Source organism: Saccopteryx bilineata, chromosome 5, assembly GCF_036850765.1.
Source record: "Saccopteryx bilineata isolate mSacBil1 chromosome 5, mSacBil1_pri_phased_curated, whole genome shotgun sequence".
NCBI classification, from domain to species: Eukaryota; Metazoa; Chordata; class Mammalia; order Chiroptera; family Emballonuridae; genus Saccopteryx; species Saccopteryx bilineata.
In genome coordinates this window covers 177,919,246-177,940,646 of record NC_089494.1, presented here as the reverse complement: position 1 = coordinate 177,940,646, position 21,401 = coordinate 177,919,246, and the positions used below count along the sequence as shown (strand labels likewise).

At 37.4% G+C, this 21,401-nt stretch overlaps 1 protein-coding gene across 2 annotated transcripts in view; it reads right to left on the bottom strand.

Moving 5' to 3' along the window:
• Nucleotides 1–289: 289 nt before the first annotated feature.
• Nucleotides 290–21,401, bottom strand: part of SLC9B1 (solute carrier family 9 member B1) — a 100,107-nt gene continuing 78,995 nt past the window's right edge. The window contains exons 10-14 of one of the 2 annotated variants that reach the window (XM_066233476.1): nt 13,199–13,305; nt 11,731–11,880; nt 7,414–7,522; nt 6,382–6,518; nt 290–655 (exon numbers count right to left, since the gene is read on the bottom strand). In XM_066233476.1, coding sequence (XP_066089573.1) covers nt 578–655; nt 6,382–6,518; nt 7,414–7,522; nt 11,731–11,880; nt 13,199–13,305 — 581 coding nt within the window. In that variant the 3' untranslated portion in view covers nt 290–577. Of the gene's footprint in view, nt 656–4,066; nt 4,283–6,381; nt 6,519–7,413; nt 7,523–11,730; nt 11,881–13,198; nt 13,306–21,401 lie in introns of those variants that run through there. The other variant, XM_066233475.1, reaches the window with a different exon arrangement.

Genomic DNA, 21,401 nt, shown 5'->3' with positions numbered 1-21,401 from the left:
GCTGCGAACATTAAGAAATGTCTAAACCTGTAGTGAATTTTTATGAGTTTATTGACTCAAATTGAAAATACTGGGAAGCAAGATCTTAAATGCTCTGGAAAATGAGTTTTGCAGATTCTTTTATGTATATAGGATTAAAGAGGGAATGTAAGGAAGATTGCATAAATGTGGAGACAAGGCAGGGAAGGATTACAAGATAATTAGCAAGATTATGTGCTCTCTTGAGAATAGTTTTGCTTCAGATGGCCCTGAAAAAGAAGCGTTTCATAATGGAATACTACACATCTGTAAAAAAAAAGAAGAAAATGGGCCCTGGCTGGCTAGCTCAGCGGTAGAGCGTTGGCCTGGCATGTGGAAGTCCCAGGTTTGATTTTCAGCCAGGGCACACAAGAGAAGCGCCCATTTGCTTCTTCACCTTTCCCCCTCTACTTCCTCTCTATCTCTCTCTTCCCCTCCTGAAGCCAAGGCTCCATTGGAGCAAAATTGGCCTGGGCGCTGAGGATGGCTCCATGGCCTCTGCCTCAGACACTAGAATGGCTTCTGTTGCAACAGAGCAACGCCCCAGATGGGCAGAGCATCATCCCCTGGAGGGCATGCTGGGTGGATCCTGGTCAGGTGCATGCGGGAGTCGGTCTCTCTGCCTCCCTGCTTCTCCCTTCAGAAAAAAGAAAAAAAGAAAATCTTACCTTTTGTGACAGCATGAATGGACCTCGAGAGTATTATGCTAAGTGAAATAAGCCAGTCAGAGAACAACAAGTACCATATGATCTCACTTATATGTGGAATCTAATGAACAAAATAAAGTGAGAAAGAAAATAGAAACAGCATAGACAGACAGCTGTCGGGGGGAGGATGGTTGTGGGACTTGAAGAAAGAAGGTGAAGGGATTAGTCAGAAAACATATACAGAACACAGAGACATATGACAATGTAGCAATAGCCAGAGGGAAAGGGGGGTAGGGTATGTGGAGGTGGGTGAAGGGGGGAAACTGGGCTGGAAAATGACTTTGTTTGGAGTGATGGATGCACGATGCAGTGTGCAAGTGATGTTTTATTGAGTTGTACACTTGAAACCTGTATGGTTTTGCAAATCAATGTCACCTTAAAAAATTCAATTTTAAAAAAATCTAAAAAGATAAAAAGCCATTTAAAAGGTTTAACCTAGACGCACAAAAATAACAGGGCTTGCTTAAGGCAAAGAGTTTTTGGCCTGCGGCCAGACTATCCACTGTGGTCTGCTTGGTTAAAGATTTATGATCAGATTATCCTATAAAGTTACTTTTGGTGATATTTATTACAAACCCCTGTTTTCATCTCCAGTAGTAAGAAATACGGATTGTTACAGTCTTTTTAGAAAACAATTTGGTAACACTTTGGGAAAAATATATTCTTTGTCACAGAAATCCTATAGAAATCTATATTTATGAATATATGTCATAACATTAATCTTAGTGGGAAATAGAAATTAGAGCCATACTAGTTGACTCAGTATTTCTATGCAGTAGTGAAAAAAACAAGGTGTGCTATGGCATGTTGGGATCATCTGTGTGTATGTGTGGATATACGCATGCATGTATGTTTGCATACAGTCTTATGAACACAGAGACAAGTGGCAGTTATATACTTTAATGAAGATGACATTTGTTTGGGGAGGGTAAGTGAAGTAATGATGGGCATTTGGATGGAAGAAGAGAGGAGAGAGGAAGAAAACCAAAAAGAAAGCAAAATACTAAGTTCCGTGTACGTCACCTCATTTGGAAACTATATAAATTAAACATGTGATACAAAATAAAATTTAAAACATTATTTGGATTTGATAACATGAAGGTCATTGATGACCTTACCAAGTGCAGTCTTAGTTAAGTGGGAGCAAAGAATTAAGTTTCTATTACAGCAGTTTGAATAATATATAGTAAGATAGTAGACTATAATAAACTGAAACTTCACCAAAATAATACCAATAAAAATAAATCTAAAAGAAATGAGTATAATAAAAATAGTGAGCCACACAATGGTTAAAGAGAATCACTACATGTTAGTACATAAGGCAAACACAACTTTGTTAATTGGCCCTTGAGTTGTTTATTCACAGGAGATTGAGACCCATTAGCTCAAAAGCCTGCTGGCAGCAAACCAAAACTTTACACGTCCAATTGTTTTAAACAGAGCAGATTTTTAGCCATTTAGAACTTTCCTACTTTACAAACCTGTGGTAACTATGTCCAAAATCTGCTTGCCACATTTAAAATGAGCCTTGGGCTATAGAGATTCTAACTGCTGCTGCCCTTTGGAATTCTCTGACCCAGAGACTGTCTGCCATGCTGCTGGGTGCCATCATACATAAGCTCCCTGAACAAAACCCCCTTTCTCATGCCTCTCTACCTAGGAGTTCTCTTGCCCTCCTTCCATGGCCTTAAGCCTCTGATGCTATCAAGTGGTTAGGCAGTGGTCTGCAAACTCACTAGTCAACAGAGCCAAATATCAACAGTACAACAACTGAAATCTCTTTTGAGAGCCAAATTTTTTAAACTTAAACTATATAAGTAGGTACGTTCCTTATCGAGATAGTGCCCGCACGTGATATTATGTGGAAGGCCACACTCAAGGGGCCAAAGAGCCGCGTGTGGCTCGCAAGCCGCAGTTTGCTGATCAGGGCGTTAGGGCCTTCCTCAATGTGCAGACCTGTCAAGCTTGTGTGCTAGTGCCACCTCGTGCCATATTTTTTTTTCTTTTATCAGTCCGGACATGTTCAAACTCACCCCTTTACACAACATAATAATAAAAGTAAAAATTCATTAAGAGGATACAGAGATCCTAAAGGTGTAGATACCTAAGAACATATCCTCCAAATAAATAAAGCCAAATTAAATGACAGTAAAAATTTCACTTAGAAGGCAAAATTATAGAGGTAAGAATAATAATAAAAAAGACAGATAGTTGCAGTTCAATTCCAGTACAAAATGGAAGCAGATAGGAATGTGTTTGGCATCTATCCAACTGATCCACTGGAAGATCTCTAGGTAACCAATGTCCAGTTTTGCTGGCATGGTTTAAGTAGACAGTGTAGTAAGCTACAATTGAGGAGGAATGGTGACCTGAGCTCAGAGACCTCAAGGATGATGATTTCAGTCTGTTCCTCCACCAGGTAATTGACCAACACCAGCACAGTTGTTAGCCGGGGGCGAAAGGAACACAGAACAGAAAGCATGTGGATAGTAGAGGAGGGAGATGATCAGTTGAGGGAATAACACCAGTTGCGGAGCTAAGGGGCTGTAGTTCATTTCACTAATGTTCTTTCATAAATTTCCCCAGCAAAAGAAACCAGCCCGAATCCTGGGGGAGCTTTCCCCAGATGCAGTGAAATTATATGAAGCAATAGATAGATCCAAATAGCAGAAGGGGTTGACAGCCATGTATTCTGTGGTATATGTAGCATTAAGGCACTCCTTCCTCTGCCACCTTCAAGTATTCCCTTTTGAGGGCTCAAAACCTAGTTTCTCTATAGTAATTGCCCTCAAGAAAAAAGAAACCATGCAGTCCAAATTACACTCCCTCCTTGAGGACAGTACATACCCAACGATTATTTGATGGGAGTTCATATTAACAGACTTTCAGTAATATGTTGTCAGTGAAAGAAAAAGAAAACTTGAGATAGATGAGCTGACATAGATTAGAACGGTTAGGGAACTGTTGGTGAGAGGACAGGAAAAGAATAATGATGTGGACAGTGAGGTCACTGAAGTTCAGAGGGTTATTTGAGCAAAAGGGAACTGAGAAAGATACTTAGTTTGTGTTACGAAAGCAATTCAGCCTGAGGGATTATTTTAAACTTTCCTACAGATTTATTTTGTTCTTGAAATATGCAAATACTAAGAGGACATCCTGTTTTATATTGTTTTTATTAAATTAACCTTGCAATAGAAAATTTATAGAAAAACTGTCGTCAAATCACATATTTATTAAACTCTTGGTTCTTTGTAGTCTTCACATATTTGTACCTTTTAATTTTTCTCTCATGTAATAGATAATTCATTAAAAGCAGCAGGCAAGTGATAACAAATGAACTTTTAATGAAGTTCTAATCTTGGCAATTCCAAATTTATGTTGCTCGGATCATGGCGTGTAAGTAATTTGGGCCCCAGTAGGTCAATAATTAAAGCTCCATTTGGAGCTGTGATCAAGATGGCTAAAAATGCTACTGTCATCACATCCTTCGAATATGGTTCCAAGTGGGGTGCGCTGCTAATTCTTGCTCTTTCTAGAGCCAAAGGACCTAATACAGCCTGCATTTGGGTTGGGGTGGGTGAAGATGAAGCATAATGAAAACTGTTAAAGTTAACATATAATAAAAAGCAAATGGCTCTGTTAAAATAAAACCTAGTGTTAGACCAGTGATTTTCAACCAGTGTGCCCCACAAATTTTTTAAAAATGCAATACCTGACGATTTAGTCAGAGGCACTGACCTCTTTTCCCTTAGATTGTCAAGTAAAAAAAAATGACAGCTACCAACACAACTGCCATCCAGTGTGAATGAATCAAAATTATACCTATATTTTTGTCTGATGGGTGAAACATATATAATATTTTTTGGTGTACCACAGAATTTAGTAATTAGTTTATGTGTACCATGAATGATAAAAAAGGTTGAGAGTAGCTTCACTAGGCTATTAGAAAAGAGGCAAAACTTAAAGTGCTGAGGGATTTTAATGAATTATTCATTAATTCTATGATCTTACTATCAAATATATTTGGAGGAAGAGTGAAATACTGACAAATCAGCATGCAGACATTTTGGTGCTGATTTTGCATTTTTGTCATCTCAGCTTTTCCTTGTTTATTTTATTTATTTAAAAAAAATGTTTTTGGCTTCCTGCTTCTCCCCCTATCCCCCTTTCTCCTTCTCTCTCTCTCACACACTCTCCTGTCTCCAAATTCAAGAAAAAAAATATTACTGATTGATTTTAGAGAGAGAGAGAGAGAGGAAGGAGGGAGCAGGTAGAGAGAGAGAGAGAAACATCAGTTTGTCATTCCACTTTCTTATGCATTCATTAGTTGATTCTTATATATTACCTGACTGGGATTCGAACTTGCAACCTTAGTACAGCTGGATGATCTAACCAACTGAACTACCTAGCCAGAGTTCAGCTATTCCTGTTTGAATATACTTTTACCCTGGCTGGATAGCTTGGTTGGTTAGAGTATTGTCCCAACACATAAGGGTTGTGGTCAGTGCACATACAGAAGCAGATCAATGTTTCTGTCTGTCTCTCTCTCTATTCCTCTCTCTCTGAAATCAATAAATAAAAAAATATTTTAAAAATATATACTTTTGAGTGTTCATGTTACTCTCAGAACCTCAAGTGTTAACTGAACCAGGGTTTTGCGTATATGTCATTACCAAGTACCACTTGGTTCTTGGCTGCAACAAGACAATGCAAAATACAAAGGTTTCTTATGATTCACTAGGATTTTGTTGATCATCTCCTTGTTCTTTCTACTTGGGAGATAGTGTGATATAGTAAAACTGACAAGGAGTTTGGAATCTACAAACTGGGCACTGAGAAATTATGAACTAACTTGCCTAAGGTTATAGGCATGTAACTTGGTATTCAAAACAGGCAGTCTGGCTCCACAGAACTGCTTTCTAACTATGACACATAGAGAATTTTGTTGCATGGAAACTCACAAGCTTTTATTTTGGAATAACAATGGAGAAAAGAATCTCAGGGAATGTAAAGTAAAAAAGTATAATGAAAGTAGTAATATTATTTTTAGTAGGAGGAGCTATCATTGAATTAGAGGATAAAACTACATCATTCATTCATTCATTCTTGTTCAGTAGGCAATGATTATTTATTGTGAACTTCTTGCATCCCAGGCACTGTAGTAAATGGTAGGGATAAACAATGGGAAAAAAACAAAAGAACCCAGACATGGTTCCTATCTTTCTGTGTGATCTACTGGAAAGATTTAGTAGGTAATCAAATAGTCATACAAAATAAATGTGCAATTAATAATGATATATTTACATTCATGTGTGTTAGAGTGGATGGCAGGGATGAAAAAGATATATTTTAAAAAGAATCAATGTGTCTCCACTTTTAAATCATAACACTTAGCTCCACAATATTTAGCAAAATGCAAAAATTCTAATTTTCAGATATACTCTTCTATTTTGGGAAAATAGAAAAAAATGCTTTCATAAGTTAAAATATTTATCATTAAAATTACACTTTTCTATTTCAGAAGAAATGATTTTAAAACATTTTTAAAAGATTACATTAATTTTAATGAGTAGTTATGATCAGTTAATCTGGACAAATCCTTTAGAATTTTAAAAAAGTATATTAAAATGATTAGAATGACTTAATATGTATTTACCTGGACTGTAGCTTTGGGCATCCATGATAGAGCAATAAATATTTTCTCCTTTACATTAAAACCAGCAAAACTCATCAATAAAAATGTAAAAGAAATTCGAATCAGTAATGCCAAACTCAAGGTAGCAACACAAATGCCTATAACAGAGAAAAGCAAATGTAAGTGACAAAACACTTGGAAGAAGGTGTTCTTTACATCTGGAGATGTGATTTGTAAAAATGTCAAAAATATTTTAAGGCTATTTCCTATTTATTATTTAGACAGGAAGGAAGAGAGATGAGAAGTATCAACTCATAGTTGTATCACTTTAGTTTTTCATTGATTGCTTCTCATACGAACTTTGATCAGGGGGCGGGGGGGCTCCAACCAAACCAGTGACCCCTTGCTCAAGCCATTGACCTTGGGCTTCTAGTCACCTACCTTTGGGCTCAAGCCAGCAACTATGGGATCACGTTTATGATCCCACGCTTAGGCTGGTGACCACGCACTCAAGCTGGCGAGCCTGCACTCAAGCCAGCAACCTCAGAGTTTTGAACCAGAGACCTTAGCATTCTAGATTGATGCTCTATTCACTGTGCCACTACCAGTCAGGCATCTTTATTTTTTAAGTAAAAATAATAGTCATAAAAAATACAAATACTATTGAGGCCTTTATGTAAAGTCCAAGAGATTATCTGATGGTGGAGGTACCATGAAAAGTAAGATACATTATATTTATTTAATTCTGAGCTAATAAACTGAACTTTTATTATAAATGAAAGTATTCAAAAGGTGCTGATGGTTTCTAATATTTCCCCTTAGAATAGAATTCTCATCTCCATTTCTTAAGGAAACTCAGGGAAGACAGGGTTATCTTTGGTAACAAAGCGCATACAGGGTAAAGAAGAGCGACTGTATGTTACGGTCTCAACATGAGTTTCTGAAGAAGGTCCTTGCAGCATTCAAAGATATACTGTAAATAAAAACAATAATTATTCATAATTTTCTTAAATATTTTCAACTCAGATATTTTGTGCCTGTAATCATTCTTACCAAGAGTATTTGCTTCAAGAGATGTAACAGATACTTCCATTCCAACCAAACCAAAAAGAAGGGGTTGAAAAAAATTCCATGCAGTTGAAGTAATTTTTTTTACTCCAATCTGTAGAAAAGAGTAATACATTTTTAGTTATTGTGGCACATGAAAATAATGGCATTTCAGAAATTTAAAGTCTACTTAAACACATAAAATGAAAATATTTTATTTGTAGGAGAAATGTCAAAACAATAAAAATTAATTGAGTTGGTTAATTCTTTTACTCAAACACTTAGGTAGAGTTTGGCTAAAAGAATCTACAAAGCCATAAAATAAAAATACTTGGTAAGGTGTCATGGAACAGGTAAGGTCTTTGGAGGTCCAGACATATTCTGATGGTTCAGCAAAAGGTCTAGCTTTTGTTTGCAAGGTAACAGAGCAGAGACTGGACTACAGCATCTCCAAAAGAACACACTCCCAAATGGGTGTTGGGAAAACAGTCTCTACTAATGATCATCCTGGAACCAAATCCCATGAAGTGACTCCTGACAGTATTAACCTACTAGGAAAAAGCTCTAGTTAATCTGTCAGGCTGTTTCCAAAGGACCCATTTTGAAGACTTCAAATTTATTTTTTCCTTAAAACCAAACCAAAAAACATAGATTCTTATTTGGTTGTCTGCTCAGCTTCCCTGTCTGAAAATGAATCATTCCCATTACTATCTCCCAGTGATGTGGTTACAGCAAAGGTCCTGTGGACATAATAGTGCTCTGGATCTTCTACAAGAATCTGTATGAAGAAATTTTAGCCTAATTCAGGTTTATCTTTTTTAGAAAAGTTACATAAAACTTTGATACCCTTTGTTTGGGGTATAAACTATCTTTACAACTATTCCTTTTATGTTTTTTTTAATTAATTAATTATTCTTAAGATTTTTTTTTTGCAAGAGAGACAGAGAGAGGGACAGATAGAGACAGACAGACAGGAAGGAAAAAGGATGAGAAGCATCAATTCTTTGTTGCAGCACCTTAGTTGTTCATTGATTGTTTTCTCTTATGTGCCTTGACTGAGGGGCTCCAGCTGAGCCAACGACCCCTTGCTCAAGCCAACGACCTTGGGCTCAAGCCAGCGACCTTGGACTTTAAGTCAGTGACCTTGGGCTCAAGCCAGTGACCATAGGGTCATGTCTATACTCAAACTAGCAACCCCATGCTCAAGCTGGTGAACCCTAGCTCAAGCTAGAGGAGCCCAAGCTCAAGCTGCTGACCTTAGGGTTTCCAAACTGGGTCCTTTGCATCCTAGTCTGCTGCTATATCCACTGCACCAGCACCTGGTCAGGCTACTTTTTTATTTTATTTTATTTTATTTCATTTTAATTTATTGATTTTAGAAAGAGAGGAAAGAAGAGAGGGGAGAGAGAGTGAGAAAGAGGTATATTGATGTATTCCTGCATGTGTCCTGACCAGGATTGAACTGGCAACCTCTGAGCTTCAGAATGATATCTAAGCAACCAAGCTACCTGGCCAGGACCATGTCTCAGTTTTCTGATTGCAATTTATAAAACTGAAGTTTAAAAGAGGGAAAAACAAAGAAAAAAACCAGTATTACTCTTCCTTGTTTATTATAAGCATATTATCCTATTTGTTACTTTTAACTTTTAAGTCTATTTTTTACTTTCTGATTTCCTTTATCGTATAAAAAGAGAATTCTAGTTGTTTTCATTTTATTTATCTAATTATAATTTATTATTAACCATTTAACTTCTTTTATAATTATGATTTGAATTACTAAACAAAATGCCAGTATAATTTTTGGATAGAGATCTAGATATTATCTAAGAATACAGGCAGGAACAGCCAAGAAATACTTTAAAATAAGTTCAATGAGAGAATATATTCTATAGTAGATTTTGAGACATAAAACTATGTCTTATGGCCCTGGCCGGTTGGCTCAGTGGCAGAGCGTCAGCCTGGCGTGCAGGAGTCCCAGGTTTGATTCCTGGCCAGGGCACACAGGAGAGGCGCTCATCTGCTTCTCCACCCCTCCCCCTCTCCTTCCTCTCTGTCTCTCTCTTCCCCTCCTGCAGCCAAGGCTCCATTGGAGCAGGGTTGGCCCGGGCGCTGAGGATGGCTCCATGGCCTCTGCCTCAGGTGCTAGAATGGCTCTGGTTGCAACAGAGCAATGCCCCAGATGGGCAGAGCATCGCCCCCTGGTGGGCATGCTGGGTGGATCCCGGTTGGGCGCATGCGGGAGTCTGTCTGCCTCCCAGTTTCCAACTTCGGAAAAATACAAACAAACAAACAAAAAACAACAACAACAAAAAACCGATGTCTTATGATTTTAAATAGATTTAAAATAGAGTATCTACAGGAATAAATAAATAGGATTAGATTTCGGAAATGAACTTAGACATATTTGAGGCTTTAGGTCATGTGAAAAAAAAGCATTTAAAGGTCACTGAATAGCCTGACCAGGCAGTGGCAGTGTGGATAGAACATCGAACTGGGATGCTGAGGACCCATGTTTGAAACCCCAAGATCAGCAGCTTGAGCGCGGGGTTGCCAGCTTAAGCGTGGGATCATTGACATGACCCTATGGCCATTGGCTTGAAGCCCAAGGTTTCTGGCTTGAGCCCAAGGTTGCTGGCTTGAGCAAGGGGTCACTCATTCTGCTGGAGCTCCCCGATCAAGGCACATATGAGAAAACAATGAACAACTAAGATGGTGCAATGAAGAATAGATGCTTCTCATCTCTATCTCTTCTAGCCTATCTGTCCCTCTCTCTCGCTCGCTAAAAAAATAAAACCTAAAAAACAAAAAACTGATATACTATTGATAAACAAAAAAAAAGGTCACTGAATAATTAATGGTCAGTCAATAAATAATTTGGCAAAAATTGGCTATCCAATTTATATACATTTATATTATATGAATTTATTTTATGTATGTATATATGTATATCTATGAATACATATATATATAAACACAAATACATCCTTATCTCACAACATTCACAAAAATAAATTTCAGATGAATTAAAAAGTAAATGTAGAAACAGACAAAACCTGCCAAAGTATTAGATGATAATATAGAAGATATTATAATGATTATAATCTTACAATCTTGAGTAAAGAAATCCTTCCCAAATAAAATACTGAATCCAAAAGAAAAAAGTGACAGGTTTGACAATAGGAAATTTTACTTCCAAATAAAGACATCATAATTATTACAATACTATTGACTATATTCCCTGTATTGTACATTATATCACTTTGACTTATTTATTTTATAATTAGAAGTGTGTACCTCTTATTGTCCTTCACCTTTTTCACTCATTCCCACCTCACTCCCCTCTGATAATCATCACTTTGTTCACTATTTCTATGAGTCTTTTTATGTTTCATTTTGTTTGTTTTGGTTTCTTAGAGTTCACATATAAGTAAAAGAATATGGTGCTTGTCCTTCTCTGTCTGACTTATTTCACTTAACATAGTACCTTCTACATCATCCATGTTACAAATGGCAAGATTTTGTTCGTTTTATGGCTGAGTAATATTTCATAAACAATGTTATATAGTTTTTACTCATGAGATTATAAAAAAATAAAACTAGTGATAATATCCAGAGTGTTGATGGGTTGAGGTATTAGAGACTCTCCTACACTGTTCATAGTAAATAGTGTAAGTAAATAAAATAATTTGAATGAATAATTTGACAGTACCCATCAAAATATAAAAGTACCATTAGTAAATTCAGCAATTCCATTTCTAGAAATATATTCCTACAAAAGTACTTGTACATTTGCAAAAAGGCACATGAACAGGACTGTTCAATGCAGTACTGTTTGTAATAACAAAAAATGGAAGTGATCTAAATGTCTAAAAATAGAGGACTGTTTAGAGGAAATTATTAATTCTGGGAAGAGGTGTTTGATATTTGGAAATGGCGGGGAAAAGAAATATTTCACCATTTATTCTAGATGTGGACCATCTGTATTGTTTAATTTTTTATGAGCAAATTTTCATGTATTAAGTGTATAACTAAAATGTTAATTAATAAAATAACTAAATCAATAAAAATTACATAATCATATTTCATAATACTTGGGGAAAAAATAGGCTTAATGTGATATCTCTACTCTTTATTGTGTTTTAGTCTAGGTGTAAGTCCTTTTCCTAAATACTTTATTTTCTTTGTTGAGTTGTATATTTCCTTAAAGATACAAACTTCTGAAACATCTTTCAACTAGAATGAGGTAGTTCCCTAAATGTCTATTATAAATGAAAAAATGCAGTTATTTTATCTTTAAAGAATGATATATTAAAAAATATTCACCTTTTCTTTGGTCCACTTCATTCCTCCAATGAATGTCAATATTACTGTGCATAATCCTCCAGCTGCATGTATTCCAATGCGATTGCTGCCTAAGACAGCAGAAACAGACAGACTTACAAGAAGGCATGCTCTCTTCAATGTGAGATTTGTCTAGAAATAGATAAATTTTTACAAATCAATTTACATTGAATATATAATACAATATTTACATTATATATTATTTATTATTGATCCTTTAATACCATGTTTCTATATGTTATATTAAATGTCTAAAATTTTTACTTTTTTTATCACTCAATATTGGTACCAAGTGACAGAACTTGTAATTATTAAGTTTCGTCTTCTGCCACATCCCTGATACTATTGTCAGTAAAATGATTAAAATATTTTACCGTAAGTGAAGAAGGAAAAAGACACATATAACCTGTAGTTCTATATAAAATTCCAAAAAATTCTTTTAAAAAAAATTTATTGATTGATTTGAGAGAGAGAGAGATGGAGAGAGAGATATCAATTTGTTATTCAACTTATTTATGCATTGGTTGATTCTTGCATGTGACCTGTTAGGGGAATGAACCCAAGATCTTGGTGTATCTGGATGACATGCTAACCAAATAAGCTACCCAGCCAGGGCCAGGGAATTCCTAAAAATTAATTTCTGAATATTTCATTAGCTACTACAAATGTTACAGGCAAATCAAGATGGAAGTTATAGAAATACAAGAGTAACAGCACATTCTTTAGGGCAGGAAAGGGTTGAGTTTAATAGTGTTGCCTTAAGAGAATAGGAGTGAATTTACTCAGAAAATATGCAGAGGTAAATGGAAATCTATATCCCCTAAAATGTTCAGGGGAAAGTGTAAGGTAAAAAAGATTAGAAAATATTATAAAAAGTCAATAGGCAATTTGGTGAAGGAAGAGGGTGGGTGGAATGGAGACAGTCCTGTAAATTAAGTACATTTTTCTTTTCTTTTTTCTAAAGTATCCATTGCAAGTTTATTATGCATTAGCAAGCCTGACTTAAAATCCAACAGCATAGTAAAAAGATAGGTTATCGTTGTCCTAAGAAGAGGTTTCAAAATATACTTTCTTTTAAATATATTCAGTTAGAAAAAAAACAAAAATACAAATAAATGTATTCAGTTAGTACATAATCCTTTATAAAAGTTGTACATATATATTTTCTTCATTACATTTATAAATAAAACATTTACAAAGCATTCCATCAAAAAAATTTTTTTTCTAGTATTCCAAATTTGCCAAGTCAGGAAGCAAAGACTTCAGTCAAGGCCATTGTCTCATATCAATCACAACTGTGTTAAGTTTTAAGCAGAGTAGGTATTGGAGGCTATTTTGGGGAAAATACAATAAATGTTAATTTTATATTTCATGGATCATCTAATAGTTCAAATTTATGAAAGAAATAGCTATTATTATACTTTTAAAAGTTGATTAATTTTTTATTTACCTGATCTCCACTTGGAAAATATCGAACAAAAATTCCCAAAAGCATCCCTATCAGCATACCTAAAAGTACATCCCGTAAAGAGGACAGGACATTATGAAGTATATCACCTGTAAGGGCACACATAAGGAGACCATTTCATGTAGGAATTTTTTTACATAACCAATATATCAAACCTAGGTAATTTATGAAGAAAAGTGTGTATCTTATAGAACAAATATACAGAAATGATTATTTAATATTAATAATTATATACATATGCAGATCTATATGATAAATTAAATATGTACTCTTAAAAAATTAACATATGCACTCAAGTCAGAAATGTTTATTGAATAAATAATCCAGAAAACAAAGAAGCAATAAGCTACAATGTGCTCCCCTTACAGCAGATCAGGTAAAGTAGAAGGATGGACAGAGATTGAAAAACATGCACCTCTGGCACTTAGCGCAAGGCTGGTAATGTTTATTTTCTGATGTACTATTATCACAAAGAGAAAAATGATTTAAATATAAAGAGAACAATTTAACAACAACAACTTAAAGAAAAGATTTGTTTCAGTGTCATTCTTGGGACTATTCAAGGGTCAATTGAATTTTCTTTTTCTTTTTTCTTTTTTTGTATTTTTCTGAAGCTGGAAACGGGGAGGCAATCAGACAGACTCCCGCATGCGCCCCACCGGGATCCACCCAGCACGCCCACCAGGGGGGGATGCTCTGCCCATCTGGGGCGTCGCTCTGTCGCAACCAGAGCCACTCTAGCGCCTGGGGCAGAGGCCACGGAGCCATCCCCAGCACCCGGGCCAACTTTTGCTCCAATGGAGCCTCGGCTGCGGGAGGGGAAGAGAGAGACAGAGAGGAAGGAGAGGGGGAGGGGTGAAGCTGATGGGCGCCTCTCCTGTGTGCCCTGGCCAGGAATCGAACCCGGGACTTCCGCACGCCAGGCCGACGCTCTACCACTGAGCCAACCAGCCAGGGGAGTCAATTGAGTTTTCAAATTTTTTTTTTGGTTGTCTTAAATTCTTTATTTTAAACTGTCCTTTCTACTTTATCATATTGAAGTTTTACCCCTTCCCCACCCCTCTGGTCGGGCTTCTTGAAAAGCAATGAAATGACTCACCAACTCGGTTTGGTGTTTTATGCTTTTCACAAATATTGCGTGTTTAATCAATTTACTCACTACAAGCTTGAGCTCCTACCTTGGGCCCAGCCCCTCCTCATTAGGATCAAGATTTCAATTTTATGCAACCATATCTGTAATTAATTGTAATAAGTTTTTTGTTTGTTTGTTTTCTGTATTTTTCTGAAGTGAGAAGCAGGGAGGCAGAAGACTCCGGCATGGGATCCACCCGGCATGCCCACCAGGGGGCTATGCTCTGCCGCTTTGGAGCCTTTGCTCTGTTGCAATTGGAGCCATTCCAGTGCCTGAGGTGGAGGCCGGGATGCCACGGAGTCATCCTCAGTGCCTCGGTCAACTTTGCTCCAATGGAGCCTTGGCTGCAGGAGGGGAAGAAAGAGATAGAGAGAAAGGAGAGGGAGAAGGGTGGAAAAGCAGATGGGTTCTTCTCCTGTGTGCCTTGTTTGGGAATCAAACCTGGGACTTCCACACACCAGGCTGACACTCTACCACTGAGCTGACTGGCCAGGGCAATTGTGATAAGTTTTAAAAAATGATTCTGAGTCACAAAATGTTGTTTTATGTTTAGCTCAGAAAGGTATGTAAATATATGTATATATAAAAAATAGTTTTCCACACAAAATAATAAAATTGGAGGGTGACAATAGCAAGATGATGGAGTAGAAAGCTCTAGAACTTCAACCCCCTAAAGAGACACCAACTTAACAATATTAATTCCAAAAGCCTTAATTAAACTCCAGAAGTCAGTTAAGAAGTTGCAGCAAAAGAAGCAACTCATTATGTACAAGGGAGCACCAATTAGATTATCAGAAGATCTCACAGCAGAAACCTTATAGGCCAGAAGGGCAGAAGGAGGTAGGATGATTTATTCAAAGTATTGAAAGAAAGAAAAAATTGCCAACCAAGAATACTATTCCACAAAATAGACCTTCCCCAGATACACAAAAGCTAAGGTAGTTCATAACCATTAGACCTGCTTTCCAGAAAACAAAAACAGAAAAAAACATTAAAGGGAATTCTTCAAGTGGAAATAACAGGACTTAAGACAGCAACATAAAAGCATACAATATAAAACTATGATAAAGGTACATATATAGACGAATTAAGAATTCTACCTGACCTGTGATGGCACAGTGAATAAAGCATTCACTGGAATGCTGAGGTTGCTAGTTCGAAACTCTGGTTTGCACATATAAAAAGCAATTGCTACTAGCTGATGCTTCCCACTCCTTCCTCACTCGCCTTTCTCTCTCTCTTCTCTCTAAAATCAATAAATAAAGTCTTAAAAGCCTGATCAGGTGGTGGTGCAGTGGATTGAGCATCAGACTGGGATGCAGAGGACCCAGGTTTAAAACCCTGAGGTTGATGGCTTAAGCGCAGGCTCACCAGCTTGAGCACAGGGTCTCTGGCTTGAGCAAGGGGTCACTCACTCTGCTGCAGCCCCCAGGCAAGGCACATATGAGAAAGCAATAAATGAACAACTAAGGAGACTAAGAAGCTACAACAAAGAATTAATGCATCTTATTTCTCTCCTTTCCTGTCTGTTTGTCCATATCTGTCCCACTCTCTGTCTCTCTCTCTGTCTCTGTCACATAAAAAATAAAGTCTTAAAAAAAAGAATACTGTATACTGTAATGGTGGTGAGTTAATCATGTTTTATTCTGTTATAGAAATTAAGATAAAAGCATAAAAATAACTATAAACTAAGTGGATGATATTCAATATAAAAATATTAAATTTGAGATATTAATAACAAAGTGGGGAGGGTGAGATGTAAAGGAATAGAATTTCTGTGTGATATTGAACTTATCACTTTAAAATAGATTGTTGTAACTATAAGGATGAAAAAAGATATTCCAAGAGTGACGTCAGAGAAATGACGCCGTGGAGAGCTCCCGATATCTCTCCCCAAAATTTCAACAAGTTATACAACTAGAAACACAAAAATCTATCCCTGGAGCATCTGGAAGTCCCACACATTGAACAAGAAGCCAATACAGGTTACAAAGTGCAAAAAGCTTGGGGAGAGTGGTCCCACAGAGTGCTGAGGCATACTGGACACACCTGGAGGTTCATAGAAAGGCACCTTGAGAGCAATTGGGTCCGAGCCCTGCCTGATTACACTGGCGGCTCTGACTGACAGAGCCTTACCCAGAGCCCTGTGCTGAGTGGGGATAGAGTGGGGATTTGCCAGCTCTTTGAGTCTCTTAGTCTCCAGGCAGTGACAGCGGCAACCTCATGGCTGGATCATCAGGCTGCTAATTCAGGAAGGAGAGATCAGAAGAGAGGCTCCAGGAAAATGGACTCTCCCATTGTGGGAGCCTGCAAATGCTAACAAGCCCCGACTACCAATGAGACTGAGGCCTAGTATATGACATCACCATAGAGACACATCAACTGCAAATCTCTACCTAAGCATGCCACAGGAGCAGAGCCTGGGGTATGGAGCCACCGACCAGGAAGAGGGAGAGGAAAGAAAAAGGAAGAAGTTAACCTCTCAAAATCAAGAAAAATCCACAGTCTTTAACAGTCTTTATAACTTTTTCCACTTTATTTTTGTTTCTTTCATCTTCTATCTTTATTTTTTTTTCTTCTTCCACCTTGGCCCTTTTATTCTCTGTTCATCTTATTCTTTTCTCTTCATCTTGAACTACATTACCCATAACTGTTACATTATCCATTTTTTTCTTTTCTTTTTTCTTTCTCTCTATGAGGGTTATACTCCAAAACCCTTAACTCTCTCCTTTTTTATTCTTTGTTCCCTTTTTCTTTTTTCTCCCACTCTTAGTTTCTTCTTTTCTCCTTTACTTTTCCTCTCATTCGATTCTCACTCACTCACAAATTATTTTATTTTGGATTCAAATTTTTTCTTTGTGACATTTTGTGTGCTTTTTTTTTTTTTTGCTTTTTAACTCATCAGCATTCCCCCCAACCCTGGCTCTGCATTTTATGTAGTTTTTGTTTCACTTAATACAATAGTACTTTTATTTCTTTTTCTTGTTTTCCTCTTATCCCTTTCACTATATTTCTCAGTTGACCATCATTTACAAGCAAATTATTTTATTCTTGATCCAAATTTTTTCCTTTTTTGCATTTTGTGGGTCCCTACCTCCTTTTTGTCCTTTAACACTTCTCCCCAACTCAGGCCCTTTGTTATAGGTAGTTTTTGTTGTATTTAGCACAATATAATTCTCAGTTTTTTTACAGTATTTTCTCAGAGTGGGAAAGAAAAAAGGGAAAAAAGAAATAATAATTTTTAAAATTATTTTTATTGTCTTTTTTTAACTTTTTATTCTTTATTAATTCTCATTAGTGGTATTAACAAAAACATCCTCACATGCCATTAAAGAAAAGGAAATAGAATATCATGGATATAAAAGAGAGATGTAGCACAGATAGATGAGGAAAAATCTATAGAAAAAAAATTTAATAGATTGGAAACCTTGGAATTAAATGACAGAGAATTTAAAATAGAAATCCTAAAAGTACTCAGAGATATACAAAAAAACACAGAAAGGCAATTTAGGGAGCTCAAAAAACAACTCAATGAACACAAAGAATATATTACCAAGGAAGTTGAGACTATAAAAACAAATCAAACAGAGATGAAAAACTCAATTCATGAACTAAAAAACGAGGTAACAAACTTAGCTAATAGGACAGGCCAGATAGAAGAGAGAATTAGTGACATAGAAGACAGGCAACTTGGAGCACAACAGAGAGAAGAAGAGAGAGACTCAAAAATTTTAAAAAATGAGAAAGCCCTACAGGAACTGTCTGACTCCATCAAAAAGAGGAATATAAGAATAATAGGTATATCAGAAGGAGAAGAGAGAGAAAAGGAATGGAGAACATATTCAAACAAATAATAGATGAGAACTTCCCAAGCCTGTGGAAAGAACTAAAGCCTCGGATTTAAGAAACAAACAGAACACCGAGTTATCTTAACCCCAACAAACCTACTCCAAGGCACATCATAATGAAATTGGCACAAACCAATGACAAAGAAAAAATTCTCAAGGCAGCCATGGAAAAGAAGAATACAACATATAAAGGAAGGCCTATTAGATTATCATCAGATTTCTTCAATAGATGACTGGATAAAGAAGATGTGGTACGAGAGTAATGGCGGGGTAGGAAGCGATACCGATAAATCTCCCCCCAAACTCAACAAGATCTTCAACCAGAAACAGAAAAACCTATACTTGGAGCTTCCAGATGCTTCGCAATACACCCAAAGGTATGGTTGAGTGAAAAATTGGCTAAATATATAACCAAACCCCGAAGGAAATAGGGAGTAAGAAATGCTCCGCCTTCCTCACTAACCTAAACAGGGCGGCTTTCTCTGGTAACTGTGAATATAGAAACTGAGGTGGGCAAAGGGGGTGAATAGATTCAGACTGCGACACGAACGGCCGAACCAGGCTGTGGCACGGAGATCCAAGCCGAGGAAAATCTGATCCTGTGGCAACCCGGGCAATACAAGCTATCACTCGCGCCAAACCCAAACAAAGAAAGACAAGCGGAGCAGCCATTTTACCCGGTCTCCTGGTCGGTGCGCAGTTAGTGGGCGAGAATTTCTTCCTAGGCCCCGAGAGTGGGTGCCCGTGTTGCCCCACGGAGAGGCAGGGTCAGAGGCCTTTCTGTGGGCCGAGGGCAGAGTCTCTGGGCAGCCCCAGCACCCTGGGAAAGCCACGCACGGGAGGGAGTGAAAACTAATTCCAACGGTGGAGATTTTCCGTGCTGGAGGGTGTTTCACTCAGAGGGAAACACGGCCGGCCTCATATCCTGGTTTGCGCACACAGATAAGGAGTGAGCGATTCCTCCGAGTGCCTCGGCAGTGTGCGCCCGTGTTATTGCACAGAGGGGCAGAGTCAGGGGCCTTTGTGTGGGCCAAAGCGGAATCTTGGGCTGCCCCAGCGCCTTGCAGAAGTCGCGCATGGGGATGGAGCGAGACTCAATTCCAACGCTGCAACTTTTCCCTGCGGTTGGGAGTTTCACTCAGAGCGTGAGACTGCTGGCCGGATATCCTGGTCGCAGACAGTGAGTGAGAGTTTCCTCCAAGAGCCCCGGAAGTGGGTGTCTGCTTGTGTTACAGGACAGAGTGGCAGAGCCAGAGGTCTTTGAGTGGGCGGAAAGCCCGCCTGATTATGCTAGCAGCTCTGACTGACTGAGCCTTACCCAGAGCCCTGTACTGAGTGGAAATAGAGTGGGGAGTTGCCAGCTCTTTGAGCCTCTTACTATCCAGGCAGAGGCAGCAGCAACCCCATAGCTGGATTATCAGGCTACTAATTGAGGAAGGAAAGACTAGGAGAAAGGCTCCAGGAACATGGACTCTCTCACTGTCAGAGCCTATAAATGCTAATGAGCTTCGATTGCGAACGAGACTGAAGCACAATACATGACATTGCCATAGAGACTTATCAACTGCAAACCTCTACCTGAGTGTGCCAAAGGGGCAGAACCCGGGGTACAGAGTCACCGACCAGGAAGAGGGAGAGAAAAGAAAAAGCAAGAAGATAACCTCTCAAAATCAAGAATAATCTGCAGACTTTATAACCTATCCCATTTTATTGTATTTGTTCGTTTGTTTCTCTTATCTTCATTCTTGATGCTTTTTTTTCCTCTTCCAATTTGGCCGATTAACTCTCTACCTGTCTTACTCTCTCCTCTCCTTGAACTACACTACCCATAAGTGTTACATCTCCCATTATCTTTTCTCTTCTCTTCCTTTCTCTCTATGAGGGTTGCACTCCAAAACCCTTAACTCTCTCTCTCTCTCTCTCCTTTCTTTTTTCTTCTTTTAGTGGTTCCCTCTTTTTTTCTCTCTCTCTCTTTCTTTTCTCCCTCTACATTAGTTTCTTCCTTTCTCCTTTACATCTCCTCTCATTCAAACCTCAATAACAAACAAATTATCTTATCTGAAACTCAAACTTATGTTTGTGGCATTTTGGGGGGTTTTTACTTCACCTTTTTAACTCACTAGCAGTGCTCCCATCCCTGGCTCTCCATATTATCTAATTCTTGTTCCACTAAATACAATAATAATTTTTTAATTTGTCCCCCCATTTTTCCGTTTTCCTCTTATTCCTCTCATCATAACTCTTAGACAACCAACACCTAAAAGCAAATCATTTTATTCTTGACCCAAATTTTTTCCTTATTTGCTTTTTGTGGGTCCATACACTCTTTTTTTCTCTCTTTTTTTTTTTTTTTTGCCCCTTTATTACTTTTCCCCAATTCAGGCCCTCCATCACAGGCATTGTTTGTTATAATTCAGAGTCCACCACAAGATTTTCTCAAGAAAGAGGGGAGAGGAGAGGAGAGGAAAAAAGGAGGGGGGGAATAATTTCCTTTTTTTTTTAATTTTTATTTTATTTTATTTTTCTTTATTTCATTATTAATTTTTTTTAAAAAAACAACTCTTTTCGATTTTTTATTTTTTTATTATTTTTTTAAACTTTTTATTCTTTATTAAATCTCATTAATACTATCAACAAAACCACCCTCAGATGCCATTAAGGAAGAGAAAATCGAATATCATGGATACAAAAGAAAGAGAGGTAACACAGCTAGATGAGGAAAAATCTATGGAGAAAAAATTTAATATATTGGAAACCTTGGAGCTAAATGACAGAGAATTCAAGATAGAAATCCTAAAAATCCTCCGAGATATACAAGAAAACACAGAAAGGCAATTTAGGGAGCTCAGAAAACAACTCAGTGAACACAAAGAATATATGTCCAAGGAAATTGAAACTATAAAAACAAACCAAACAGAGATGAAAAACTCAATCACGAGCTGAAAAACGAAGTAACAAGCTTAGCTAATAGAACAGGTCAGATAGAAGAGAGGATTAGTGAAATAGAAGACAAGCAACTTGAGGCACAACAGAGAGAAGAAGAAAGAGACTCAAAAATTAAAAAAAATGAGAAAGCCCTACAAGAATTATCTGACTCCATCAAAAAGAATAACATAAGAATAATAGGTATATCAGAGGGAGAAGAGAGAGAAAATGGAATGGAGAACATACTCAAACAAATAATAGATGAGAACTTCCCAAGCCT